This window comes from Myotis lucifugus, unplaced genomic scaffold, assembly GCF_000147115.1.
Source record: "Myotis lucifugus unplaced genomic scaffold, Myoluc2.0 scaffold_14, whole genome shotgun sequence".
NCBI lineage: Eukaryota > Metazoa > Chordata > Mammalia > Chiroptera > Vespertilionidae > Myotis > Myotis lucifugus.
Genome location: NW_005871062.1, coordinates 250,768 through 264,946, shown reverse-complemented (window position 1 = coordinate 264,946; position 14,179 = coordinate 250,768). Strand labels below are relative to the sequence as shown.

General features: G+C 37.3%; 1 protein-coding gene across 12 annotated transcripts in view; it reads left to right on the top strand.

The window, feature by feature from the left end:
- The window catches only part of DLG1 (discs large MAGUK scaffold protein 1), a 286,228-nt gene that overhangs the window by 230,067 nt on the left and 41,982 nt on the right, over positions 1-14,179 (top strand). For all 12 annotated transcript variants that reach the window (XM_023750530.1, XM_023750533.1, XM_023750534.1 and 9 more), the window contains 2 exons: positions 6,102-6,216; positions 13,084-13,260. In XM_023750530.1, the coding sequence (XP_023606298.1) occupies positions 6,102-6,216; positions 13,084-13,260 (292 nt within the window). The remainder of the gene's footprint in view (positions 1-6,101; positions 6,217-13,083; positions 13,261-14,179) is intronic.

Here is a 14,179-nt window from a genome sequence, read left to right as displayed (position 1 = left end):
CTATTGGGGCCAATCGGGGCTAGACCAGTCTTGGGAGGGGATGTGGGAGGTTGGCTGGCTTTCCCCGCCCCCGATCAGAGTGGGGGGGCCGGTTGGGGCCGCAGTGCTCAGCAAAGCAACCAGTTCCGGTCGTTCCGGTGTTCCAGTCACTTGGCTTTAATATATATAGATGGATGCTGGGTTTTGTCAACTGTCTAATGTCTTTCTGCATCTGTTGATATGATCATGATTTTAATCCTTCATTTTGTCTATGTGGTGTATCACAGTAATTGATTCATGAATATTGAACCAACCTTGTAAGCCAGGAATAAATCCCACTTAATCATGGTGTATGATCTTTTTTATCTACTGCTGAATTCAGTTTACTAATACTTTGAGGATTTTTGCACGTATATTCATCAGGGATATTGGCCTGTAATTTGCTTTTTTGTAATGTCTCAACTGGTTTTGTAAGTAGGATAGTGCTGTCCTCATAAAATGAGCTTGGGAGTCTTCCCTCTTCTTGAATTTTTTGGAATTATTTGCAAAGAATAGGTGTTAATTCTTCTTTGAATGTTTGGTAAAATTAACCTGTGAAGCCACCTGGTCTAGGACTTTTGTCTGTTGGGAGATTTTTTATTGCTGATTTAGTTTCATTGGTAGTAATCTGTCCATTCAGATTTTCTGTCTCTTCTTGATTTAATTTTGGAAGGTTGTAGGTTTTTAAGACTATCCAATTTTTCCAGATTGTTCAATTTATTGGCATATAATTATTTATAATTTTTTCTTATAATCCTTTTTGTTTTTGTCATATCAGTTGTCACTTCTGATTTTATTTATTTGGGTCCTCTCTCTTTTTCTTGATTGAGTCTGGTTAAAGGTTTATCAATTTTGTTTATCTTTTCCAAGAACCAGCTCTTGGTTTCATTGATCTTTATTATTTTCTTCCTTCTCAATTTTATCTTTGTTCATTGTTCTTTTTCAAGTTCCTTTAGGTGTAAGGTTAGATTGTTTATTTGAGATTGTTCTTGTTTCTTGAGGTAGGCCTGAACTGCTATGCATTTCCCTTTAGGACTGCTTTCTCAGTGTCCTATAGATTTTTTGTGGTTGTGTTTTCATTTTCATTTGTTTCAAGTTATCTTTTGATTCCTTCCTTGATCTCACTCTTAGCCTTTTCATTGTTCTGTAACATGTTACTTAGCATCCATGCGTTTGTGTGGTTTTCAGGGTTTTTTTTCTTGTAGTTGATTTCTGTTTTCATACTATTGTGGTCAGAGAAGATGCTTGGTATACTTTCAGTCTTCTTAAATTTATTGAGACATGTTTTGTGGCTTAACATGTAGTCTATCCTAGAAAATGTTGTGCACTTGAAAAGAATATATATTTTGCTGCTTTCAGGTAAAATACTCTAAAAAATATATAAATTAAATTCATTTGGTCTAATATGTCATTTAAGGCTGCTTTGTCCTTCTTGAGTTTCTGTCTGGAAGATTCATCCATAGATGTCAATGGGGTGTTTAAGTCCCCTATTGTAACTGTATTATTGTCTATCTCTTTCTTTATGTCTATCAATGTTTGCTTTATATATTTAGATGCTCCTGTGTTGGGAACATAAATGTTTACAAGGGTTATATCCACTTGTTGGGTTGATATAATGGACTTTGTTTTAAAGTCTATTTTTTCTGATATAAGCATTGCTACCCCAACTTTTTTTGTTGTTTTGCATGGAATATTTTTCTCCATTTCCTTTCAGTTTATGAGTCTTTCAATCTGAAGTGGGTCTCTTAAAGTAACTATTGATAGTACACAGTTATCATCATTGTATTATTTATATTTATAATCTTTTTCTTCTTCCTCTTCTTCCTCTTTTTCTTCTTTCTCCTCCTGCTCCTCCTCCTCTTCTTCTTTCTTCTTCTTTCCTCTTTTTTCTTCTCTCCTCTTCTCTCTTCTTCTTCTCCTTCTTCTTCCTTCTTGCTTCTTCTTCTCCTTCTCCCTTTTTCTTCTTTCTGCTTCTTGTCCCTTTAACATTTCTTATAATACTGGTTGAGTAGCTTTTACTTATCTAGGAAGGTCTTTGTCTCTCCTTCAGTTTTAAGTGAAAGCCTTTCTGGGTAGAGTAGGCTTTAGGTCCTTGCTTTTCATTTGTATCACTTTAACTATTTTGTGCCAATCCTTTCTGGCCTGAAAAGTTTCTATTGAGAAATCATCAGACGGTCTTAAGGGAGCTCCCTTGCAGGTAACTAAGTGCTTTTTTCTTGCTGTTTGTAATATTTTCTCTTTGTCTAACCTTTGGTATTTTAATTTACAATGTATCTTAGTGTGGGCTTCTATGGGTTCATCTTGTTTGGGACTCTGCCCTTCGTGGATTTGTATGTCTTTTTTCTTTGCCAGGTTAGGGAAGATTCCAGTCATTATTTCTTTAAATAGGTTCTCAATCCTTTGTGCTCTTCTTCTGGTACCCCTCTGATGTGAATGTTGTTATGTTTGATGTTGCCCCAAAGGTCCCTTGAACTATCCTCATTTTTCGTTATTCTTTTTTCTTTTTGCTATTCTGATTGGGTATTTTCTATTACCTTATCTTCCAAATTGCTGATTTGATCTGCTGCTTGATCTAATCTGCTGTTGATTCCTTCTAGTGTATTCTTCATTTCTGACTGGTTCTTCTTTTATGATTTCTATATTCTTTTTTATGCTTACTATCACTTTGTTAAAGTTCTCACTGAGTTCATTTATTCTTCATCTAAGGTCCTTGAGCATTCTTATGACCAGTGTTTTGAACACTGTATCTAGTAGATTACTTTCCTCCATTTCATTAAGTTCTTTTGATGGATATTTCTCCTGTTCTTGTATTCTGGACATGTTTCTTTGTCTCCTCACTACCTTTTACGTTTGTTTCTATGTATTAGGTGTATACTAGTATGCTACATCTCCCAGTCTTGGCAGGGTGGCATTATATTGTAGATGTCCTGTGGAGCCCAGTGGCACAGTCTTCCTGATCACTTAGCAGGTGCTTTAGGAGTGTTTGTGTGGGTTGGGTATGCTCTCTGTTGTAGTTGGGCCTTGATTGCTATTGACATGCCAGTGGGTAGAATTGAACCTCAGGCTAACTGACTGTAAGGATTGGCCACGGCCATAGCGTACAAGCTACTGTACAGGGGCTAACTCCATGGAGTAGGATTTGCCCCAGTGGGGTCTGTTGCCTGCCAAGATCTTATTTTAGGTGTGCTACTTGTGGAGCTAACCCGGTGGTGTTCTGTTGTGGTCTGATGCCAGCCAACAAGTATGTTGGTTCTGGGGCCTCTTGGGAGGGACTTTATTGCAGGTCAATGTCAAATGCTACCTGTGACTGGCCCAGCGCTACTTATTAGGAGCTTCAAAATGATCTGCCATTGGTAACTGCCTGTGCTGAGCCCGGATGCTCGTGGGAGGGACCACACTGAGAACCAAGGCTGGCTACCACCAGTACCGGGCCTGCGGTAGGTCTGCAAAAGGCCCCAGGCACCCCAAGACCTCCCATAAGATTCAGCTGATGAAAGAGCCTGCGGTGGTATGCAAGTTGGGTTGTTGCAGGATCTCAGGGAGTCACCAGGGTTAGCCCCAGATCTGGGCCTGCGGCCACTCAGCAAAAGTCTCAGGGTACACCAAGGCCAGCCACCACCCACCTGGGGCCTGCAGACCTTTGCAGTAGGACAAGGTCTCCAGTAGTCATCAAGCTGGAACTAGTGGAATTCACCAGGCTAATGCAGATTCAGATTTGGCCATGTGGAAGGAGGGCTCAACACAGCTGTCCCTCCAGCACTCACCCTGAAGCCATGCAACACAGTTTTTCTTTCTATGTGTCTGGCACCGCACCACCCCCTGAACTGGACAGAATTCCTTGAGAGGTTTTAAGAGAGACTGCAAAGCAGACCCAGGCTTGTTGCTGCTGAAAGAGCCTCCAACCACATCTCGAGTTGGCTACGATAGGGTCTCAGGGAGTCCTCAGAGTAGAGTCAGTACTGTTCACCAGGCTAATGCAGATTCAGATTTGGCCATGTCGGGGGAGGGCTTACCCCAGGAAATTCGATGCCCTTAGGCCATGCGGGATGGGGCTCAGCACAGAGACAATGGCAGCCGTTCCTCCAGCCTTGTCCTAAAGCAATGATGGTGAACCTTTTGAGCTCAGCGTGTCAGCATTTTGAAAAACCCTAACTTAACTCTGGTGCCGTGTCACATATAGAAATTTTTTGATATTTGCAACCATAGTAAAACAAAGATTTATGTTTTTGATATTTATTTTATATATTTAAATGCCATTTAACAAAGAAAAATCAACCAAAAAAATGAGTTCGCATGTCACCTCTGACACACGTGTCACAGGTTCGCCATCACTGTCCTAAAGCCACACTACTCAGTTTCTCCCTGTACATCTCTGGCACCTCCCTGAGCTTGACCAGAATTTCTCCAAAGTTTTTTAAGAAAGACTGCAACGCAATTCTAGGCTGGTTGGTTCTGAGAGAGCCTCAATATGTACAAGTTGGGTTGGGGAGAGGGTCTCAGGGAGTCATCAGGGTGGAGCTAATGGAGTTCACTAAGCCAGTGTAGATTTAGATTTGGCTGTGTGGTGGGAGGACTCAACACAGGGACAATGGCAGGAGTCCCTCCAGCTCTCCCCCAGAAGCCACACAACTCAGTTTCTCCCTGTTTGTCTCTGGTGGACTTCTTCATCCTCTGTCTTCTTTGGAGCCGAGCCCATGGTGAGTACCTGTGAGCGAGAGTTTGTGCACTGGCCCTTTAAGAAGATGCCTGGGTTCCCAGCACCAATTCTGTCTCATCCCAACAGATGGAATTCCCACTGATTATCACAGACAGATGTTATGTGGACTCCTCTTCCTGACACTGGTGTTCTGGGCTGGGGGACCAAGCATGGGGCCCAGTCCCCTCATTCCTCAGGGGAAACCTCTGTAGCTAAGATAACCCTCCAGATTCTCAAGCACCACACGTGGGTGTGAGAGCCAGCCCACTTCATTTCTCCGCCCCTCCTGCCAATCTCTACATGGCTGCTTCTTTATATTCTTAATTATAGGACTTCTGTTCAACTAGTCTTCAGATGGTTATCCAAGTTGCTTGTTCTATAATTTAGTTGTAATTTTGAAGTGGTCATGTTGAGGAGTGAGTGCAGTGCCCACCTACTGTGCCTCTTAATCAGAACCTCCACAAAAATGCTTTTTTGTTACCTTGATTCTATTTATTTCCTCTGAGAAAACCAAGCAGTCATATGAAGAAGCTACATGGAGATGTTCCAACCAGTAGCACCAGATGAAATTCCAGATGACAGCCAATATCAACATATGGCCTTTTTTAGCTGACTATACCAAAATGTGAGCAGAGAAGAAGAAAAAAAAAAACTACAATAACATGGAAAGAAATCTATAAAAGAGATAGGACCCTTTAAGTTAAAAATAAAACTGTTTCTCATTTTTTTCCAGATGGCAGAAATTCTGCAAGTAAAAAAAGTAAAAGGTTTCCATCATATTAAAAATACCTTAAATAAAAATGTTTTCTACTTCAGATTGTTTTTTGTGTCTTATTTTGGCATTTTGAAGATTTATAAATTATAAAATGAGTTGAGGTAGATCTAACTTCATTTATCAGTTTTTAAGGCCTATTTTCCCCATATAATTGACCCTACACAAGTTCTATATTTAAGAATATAAGAATAACTGATTTCCTCACAGAGAAAAAGTCAGTAAACAAAGCATCTAGTATAAATTATTATAGATTTCTTTTTTTAAGTATAAAAATTACAATAAGTTCTAATTTTTAGTTTTTTTAATTTACAGTTAAATTAGTAATGTACGATTCATACTGGTATTTGATACATGGAAATTGTCTTTTAATTGATTAAATGTGATATAAACTTTGAAATAACATATGTGAAAATTCAAATTCAGCCAGTACTAATTTATGGTACATTTAGAAGATTATTAATTTTTGAAATACGCATAATGGGCAAATTGTTACTCTCTTAAGGTTCTAACCACCTTTAACCAATTATAGGTCAGGTTACATATTTAATACTTTAAGTGGCTTAAGTTTTTAGAATATAAAATTTAAATTTATTTCTCTTTTTCTTTCATCAGAATACAGTCGTTTTGAAGCCAAAATACATGACTTACGGGAGCAAATGATGAATAGTAGCATTAGTTCAGGATCAGGTTCTCTTCGAACAAGCCAAAAGCGATCCCTCTATGTCAGGTAATTTTTTTTTTTAATTCTAATTATGGCAAGTCTTAATTATTTATGAATGTAAATTCTTTCAGGATTTTCACTATTACTGACTTAGTTTTGCTATAGAAAAATAAATTGCAAACCAAGGAAAATTTTTTTACGGTTGATTTCCTGATCTTTCAAGAATTGGAATATTGTTATAATTTAATTAGTGATATTTATATAACCCCTTGAATAAAAATAGTAAAGAAAAACAAAATAAACATGGACGAAAAAAATTTTAAGGTGGTTATTTTACTGAATCAGTATTGTAGCTTGATGTGTCATATCATCCAACACTAATATTTACCTATGTTCTTTTATAATAAAATATTCTTCATTTGAGTAACAATTACCTTGGCAATTTTTATAATAGCAAAGAGAGCATATATAAAAGAGGAACAAATGTAATCAGAACAATAAAGATTTAATTTAAAAAAAAAGAGAGAGCATATATAAATAATAGCTTCAAATGTGAATAATACCAGCAAAAGAGTACAGATTCAGGAAATTTCTACATGCATTTTTTAAACACTTGGGAGAAAATCATTTTTCTATAACATAAGATTAATGTGGCAGCATAAATCTAATAATATTATATTGATATCATTAGTACATAAATTGTTCTTTTGCGTTTCTTTGGCTAATACGACAAATATAGATATCCTGTTTATTTGTATTTTGTATCCTTTTTTAGTATAGCCTTTACTTAGTACTTTATTATACTACCTAAGCCAGCAGTCGGACATCCTTAGTGCTGCTGCAGAGGCAGGAAAGGCTCCTGCCACCATCACTGCGCTGGCCAGCCATGAGCCCGGCTTCTGGCTGAGCAGCGCTCCCCCTGTGGTAGCACACTGACCACCAGGGGGCAGCTCCTGCATTGAGTGTCTTCCCCCTGGTGGTCAGTGTGCATCATAGCGACCAGTAGTTCTACCATTCAGTCAATTTTCATATTAGCCTTTTATTATATAGGAATTGTTTTAACTTTAGATAATTACTACAAGTAGTCTGTATTATTCTGTGTAATTATTCTCTCATTTCTTTTGGTTATATTGGGGAGCCTATTTCTAATATGTTTTATTCTTCTGATGAGAAATGAGATATATGACATAAAATATACATGTATCCTATATATGTTTGGGTATGTTTAAATATATCAATACAAACAAGCATGTACTCTATACTTGTTTATATATGATATGACTTATTGTCTCAAAGAATTTTATTCTATGATACATAATAAAAGAAAGCTTTTTTCACTTTCTTCTCATGTTCTATTCCTACCCCTTTCATTCCTTCTACCCTGCCAATGATCTGGAATTCCTAAATGTATCAAATTGTTCTCTCTTTCCACTAATTCTAGCAGTATTTATTAAACTCTTCTGATCCAAAATTGTTAAAAGTATTTTATATGTAGATACCCACAAAAAATGTAAAAATACAGATTTGTGTTTATATTCTTTTTTCTTTTTCTTGCTTATCTATATTTTCTAAGTTTAATGTAATTAACAGGTATTACCTTTAATATCTGATTTAATAAAAACATAAAATTCAAAACATTAGGTTATATTTGTTTTAAGTACATTAATGAGTCATCTTCACTTTTTATTAATTTTTACTTTTAGAGAATACTTTATTTTTATTAATTATATCAGATTTATAATGAAAAATAACTGCAACTGCCCTAACCGGTTTGGCTCAGTGGATAGAGCGTCGGCCTGTGGACTGAAAGGTCCCAGGTTCGATTCCAGTCAAGGGCATGTACCTTGGTTGTGGGCACATCCCCAGTAGGGAGTGTGCAGGAGGCAGCTGGTTGATGTTTCTCTCTCATCGATGTTTCTAACTCTCTATCCCTCTACCTTCCTCTCTGTAAAAAAATCAATAAAATATATTTTTAAAAAAAAGAAAAAGAAAAATAACTGCAACCTCCCAGCAATCCCTAGAATTTCATTCCCTAAAACAGTCATCCTCTGTTTTCCTAACAAATTCCCTTGCCTTTACCTCCAAATCTATATATATAAAAAGCCAGCAACCAGAACACCATAATGACCAGAAGGACCAGTCGCTATGACGCCCATTGCGGCCAGAGAACCTGGCCTGATCAGGGGTGGGGCTGGCTATCCAACCCCCTCACAGCCCTTACCCCCAGCCAGCCCCTCCCCCGATTGGCCCACCCCACCCTGATTGGCCCGCAGCCCCTCACCCCAGCCGGCCCCGCCTCTAATCGCCCCCCTACCCAAATAGGGGGTGGGGCCATCTGGCCAACCTCCTGCAGCCCCTCCCCCAGCCAGCTCCGCCCCCAATCGGCCCCCCCACTCCTATCAGGGGCAAAGCTGGTGGCTACCGCCCACAGCCCCTCCTGCAGCTGGCCCTGCCCCTGATCAGCCCCCCTGCATACCGGTTGGGGCAGAGCCAGCTTGCCCAACCTTCCATGGCCCCTCCCCTGGCCGCTGACCCCCAATCAGCCCCTCCAGCATATTCGGGGGCAGGGCCAGCCAGCCCACAGCCCCTCCGCACGGCCAGCCTGACCCCCAGTCAGCCCCTTCACCCCAATCTGGGGCGGCGCCCACTGGCCAATCACCCACCGCCCCTCCCCCCCTGCCAGCCTGGCCCTGATCAGGCCCAATTGGGGTGGGCTGGACGGACCCCACCCATGCACGAATTTGTGCACTGGACCTCTAGTTTTTAAATAATATGCACATACTGCTGTTTTCTAATTTACCAAGTTTGGACAGTATATACTTACTGCCTTGGTAGACAAGAACTTTCTCATACCAAACCACTCATTCTATCTCTTTCCCTATTGCTCAAACATAATCCTATCACTTCTAATAAAATTAATAGCATTTAGAGTCTTGTGACTATTTAATACCTGTCATTACATAGTCAAGCAGTTTATTATGACCACACTTCTTTTTTTCTGCAACCCTTCATATTTCCTGGACTTAATAGTTGTCTCATTTTGATTTGCCTAATTTTTCCTACACTTACTATTAAGTGTCTTCCTTTGTCCTTACTAATCTCTTAGAGTTTGTTACATGATGAAACATATGGTCCCACATACGTTCTTATCAGTTCAGTTTTTCCATCTTTCTGTTCCAACCTGGACTATTTGTTCTATAGACTTGCTGGATAGCTCTCACCTGGGACTTGCCTTTGCCATTATCCTATTCCCTTTAGCTCTGTACTGTGTCAGTATGTTTCCTACATTCCACAATTTCTTCTTTCTCAATTTACTTTTACCTATTTTGCCAAGTACATCCTCTAGTAAATTCCTGACAGAAAGGTGTGGGAGGTATTTTTTGAGTCTTAACATGTCTGAAAATGGCTTTATTTTGACTTCTCCTTGATGGAGAATTTGGGGTGTTTTCTTCTGCTTCTTGAATTCTCGGCTTTCTATTCTATTTTTTCTAGTTTTCTTGTTTTCTCGGGATTTTTTTTTCCTTTAGTTTTGTGTGAGTTTTTTTAATATGTGAGGCTATGTTTAAATGTTTAGTGATTCTTGTTTTCTATTCTTATGAATGGAGAATGAAGCTAGTGGATTTAACGGGAAGATTATTGAGTTTTTCTTTGCCCTCTTCCTCTCCATGTCATTCTTTCCTTTGGGGTCATTAAATATCTCTAGAGAAGAATTTTTAATCTCTTGCCTGGAGTATAAAACAGGTTGCTAGATTTCAGTTTTCAGTGTGCAGATTTCTTATTAACCCTTTGTTTTCCGCCCAACATCTTCCACCTTCCTACCACATTCTAAAGTACAGAGCTTTTGGAATTGAATTTCTCTGGAAACTAAACATCTTGCCTTCTATGGCTTTGAGAACAGAAAAAGGGACCCGGAGGGTCTAAGTGCTATATACAGTGTTTTCAACAGTTCTTCTGTTTTCATTATTGTAACTTATCTCTGCCTACCTAGAACTGTACATCTCTAATTCCTAAGCATTTCTAGGATCTTGTGGAATAAATCTTACTTCAATATCCCTCTCTTCAGGCACTCCATTTGGAGTTTCCTTCACTTTGCTAGGTTAAGTTACCGTCATCGCAAAAGGTGTTAAACCAATGATGGCGAACCTCTGACACGCGTGTCAGAGGTGACACACGAACTCATATTTTTGGTTGATTTTTCTTTGTTAAATGGCATTTAAATATATAAAATAAATATCAAAAATGTAAGTCTTTGTTTTACTATGGCTGCAAATATCAAAAAATTTCTGTATGTGACAGAGTTAAGTTAGGGTTTTTCAAAATGCTGACACGCTGAGCTCAAAAGGTTCGCCATCACTGTGTTAAACACTCTTTTCTTGTTGTTTCTCTTGTATTTGTCTATTTTGTTGGTTTGTTTTTTGGTCACTTTAGTGAGGAAATAGGCACATATAGCCTGTCTGCCATAGTTAACCAGAAGTCATATGATTCTTTTTAGTAATATTTTTAATTTCAAAAGTAAAAAATAGCCTGGCTGGTGTGCTCAGTGGTTACGCATCATGCCATGAACCAGGAGGTCACTGGTTCGATTCCTGGTTGGGCACATGCCCAGGTTGCAGGCTCAATCCCCAGTAGGGGGCGTGCAGGAGGCAGCTGATCGATGTTTCTCTCTCATCGATGTTTCACTCTCTCTATCCCTCTCCCTTCCTTTCTCTAAAAATCAATTAAAACATTTTTTTAAGTAAAAAATCCAAGTACAAAAGGCAACATACAATATGATACCATTTGTGAAGCTCTGGAACAAGTAAACCCATACATAATTACATAGTCATTTACATACATGTGATAAAACCAAATTTTAAAAAAAGGTGAGGGTTAAGGAACTAATAAACACTATATTCAAAATGGTGGTTACCTTCTAAGAGTACTTTACTCTTAATCTGCGGGAATCAGGATCAAGAGGAAAAAATACATTGGTGAACATGAGTTACTGCTAATGGTTTTGTTTATAGTCTTTTGTTGGATAGTAGATTAACAGATGTTTATTATACTCCAATGATCAATAACTCACATAGATATTCCATGGGTTCCGTTTTATGAATCAAATATATTAAAAGACAAAGCTTGAGTACAAATTAGGGAAGAGAGGTTGGGGGTGATTTCTTTTCTCCATTGCTCATTAATAATATTGTTATATTACTTTCGTAATTCAAAAGATTAATTTATGATAATAAAAATGTTCCAAAGTAGTATTTTCCCTTTTCTGAATGTCTTCTGGCATTTGTTCTACCTCTTAATGTACTTTATTTTCCTTTTCTTGTGTACTTTATTTTCTGTTTTATATTATGTTTATTTGTATCCTCATCATCTTTGTCATCTTTATCTTTGCCATATCTACTCCATTACCTTTTTAAATAAATATTTAATAAATGAGTGACTGTATCTAACTTTTGTATTATTTGAGGTCAGCTATATTTTTTAGTAGAAAGATAGTTCCTTAGAGTTCAGAATTTATTGATTGGAATAATGACTTAGCATTTATATCATTTGTAATCTTTATTTTTTCCGCTATAGAATTCTTTTCTTCAGAAATATATTATAAATGCTTTAATATATGTTTAAGCCTTCCCACTTTTGGTTCCCACCTACTTCCCTCACACCTACTTCCCTGAAAAGACTTGAAAGAACACATTTGAAAACCATTAGCTATTTAATACATTTAGTCATCAAATAATTCCACCCTCTTCAGTTTTACTTGAAGAGATAGGTTCTTAAAAGTTGGGTTGTATGAAATGGAATATGATTTGTGTCCTAATTTTCAGTTGTCATATTAGAACAAAAGAAAGAATAAATTGTATTATAAATGTAATTGCTGGGATCCTTTTCTAAGAATTTCATTATTTTAACCTTTTGCGGTCCAATTTTATTTTTGGAATTCAAACAGTCTGGTCCAAATTAATTGACGGGATTGAATGTTGAACTTTCTAATGTTCTTATTTTAAAGTTTAAACCAAAAATTCACTGGTTATATTATTAAGTATGTTCAATCAAAGAGTTTATTCTTTAAAACATTTCATAGTGTGGTATCTTTTGAAACATTTCCCCACATGCAACCCAGCACCTTACTGACAACGCATATAATCGCAGCGGTTTGCGGTGTCGACCTCAGCTCCATGTTGGACCTGCTCCTAGCACCTGGTCTGTCGAGTCAGCCTGGACGTTGGACTGAAAAGGGTTAAATATTGTACATTAATTAATCAAGTCATAGGACACAGTATTTTCTTTTTATGAAACTAAAAATACTCTTAACATTTCCAGTTACTATATTAAATTAATACATTATTTTTCCCAAATATTTGGTAGCTATTAACCATCTGTAGATATTTTTCAAAATTGTTACTGATTCTGAAAACCCTGTTAACTCTAATTTTATGAACAAATGAAAGGAATAATTAACTGGCAAAATAATTAATCTGTTGATCTAGTCTTACAGTTCACAATAAATGAGTCAAATCTATCAGAGAATTTGTTTTCCCAAGTATGTCCAGTCAAAATAAAGAGAAGAAAAGAGTATCTCTTAATATTTACTTTTGTTTATTAATTGTAAAAAACTCTCTAGATTTGTCTTCATTTTAGAATTAAATATAGGTTGCCATTGGATTGTACTAAAGGTATTTTTTAAATTTCTTATACAACACTGAAAGAAATACGAGAGTTATACCCAATAACAAACTATTGCCATAACAAGTTAATTTTTCTTTTTTTTTTCTTTTTTGCCTCATCTTATATATATAGTACAAAATTGAGGTTGGCATTATTTTGCCTGCGATGATATATTGTTTATTACACAAATTATAAACATTTTCAGAATCCTATGTTTATTTACTATTAATAACATCATTATAACAAGTAATTGTGAACTTTTTCTTCTTACCCTAGAGCCCTTTTTGATTATGACAAAACTAAAGACAGTGGCCTTCCCAGTCAAGGATTGAACTTCAAATTTGGAGATATCCTCCATGTTATTAATGCTTCTGATGATGAATGGTGGCAAGCCAGACAGGTTACACCAGATGGTGAGAGTGATGAAGTTGGGGTGATTCCCAGTAAACGCAGGTAAATATAAGTCCATTACAGTCTTATCCCTTGCAAGTTGGGCAACATAAACAAATAAATGCTGTTCTTTTAAATTTATTTTTTGAGGTGATTTTATGCTTGGTTTTCCATATTGTGTTTTACAACCATTTTATTTACCTATATTGTAACCAATAACATAACTAGAGAATATGATGCCCCCAAACAGAAATTTTTCTAAAGCTCCTACTAGTTGCTAAAAAACAAAGTATTTTTTAAGACACTATGCCATGTATCTATGCCAGTGGAGGGAAAGAGAATTAAAAGCCTCTATAGTTTTCCCATTAAGGTACTGTTAAACCTAAATTTTCAGGGCTTCTGATTGTTTTAGACGTAAAAAAATGAAATCCTTGTAAATAAATGCAAAATGTTTAGAAATATCTGGTGATATGTTTCACATCTCTTCTTGCTTAATTTAGAAGTATTCATGCAATCATGCCTTTCCTCTTTGCATTTAACCATTTATGATAATATTTTTTTGGTGGATACTTATAGCTAGTGGCAAAAATGGTTAAGTGCAGATTGTCTTGGAAAGAATGATTCCACCTTAGACAACCTCCTCTAAGATCTATGAAATGTCTCTTCTTTTGTAGGAAAGGTATTAAATAGCAGTTCATAATTCCCCTAAAGTAGTTACTTATGAGATCCAATTCATCCAAATCTTTGCCTAAAAGTTCTTTTTTAAGTTTTAAGATAGCCAGTAAAAATTAATGATGTGACATTAATATTTATTATAGACTAGAGGCCCAGTGCATGAATTCGTGCATGGGTGGGGTCCGGCCAGCCCAGCCCCAATCAGGGTGGATCGGGGCAGGGCCTGTCAGGAGGAGGAGATGACAGGAGGTTGGTTGGCCAGCCCACCCTGATCGGGGCCCATCAGGGCCAGGCCAGCTGGGCAGAG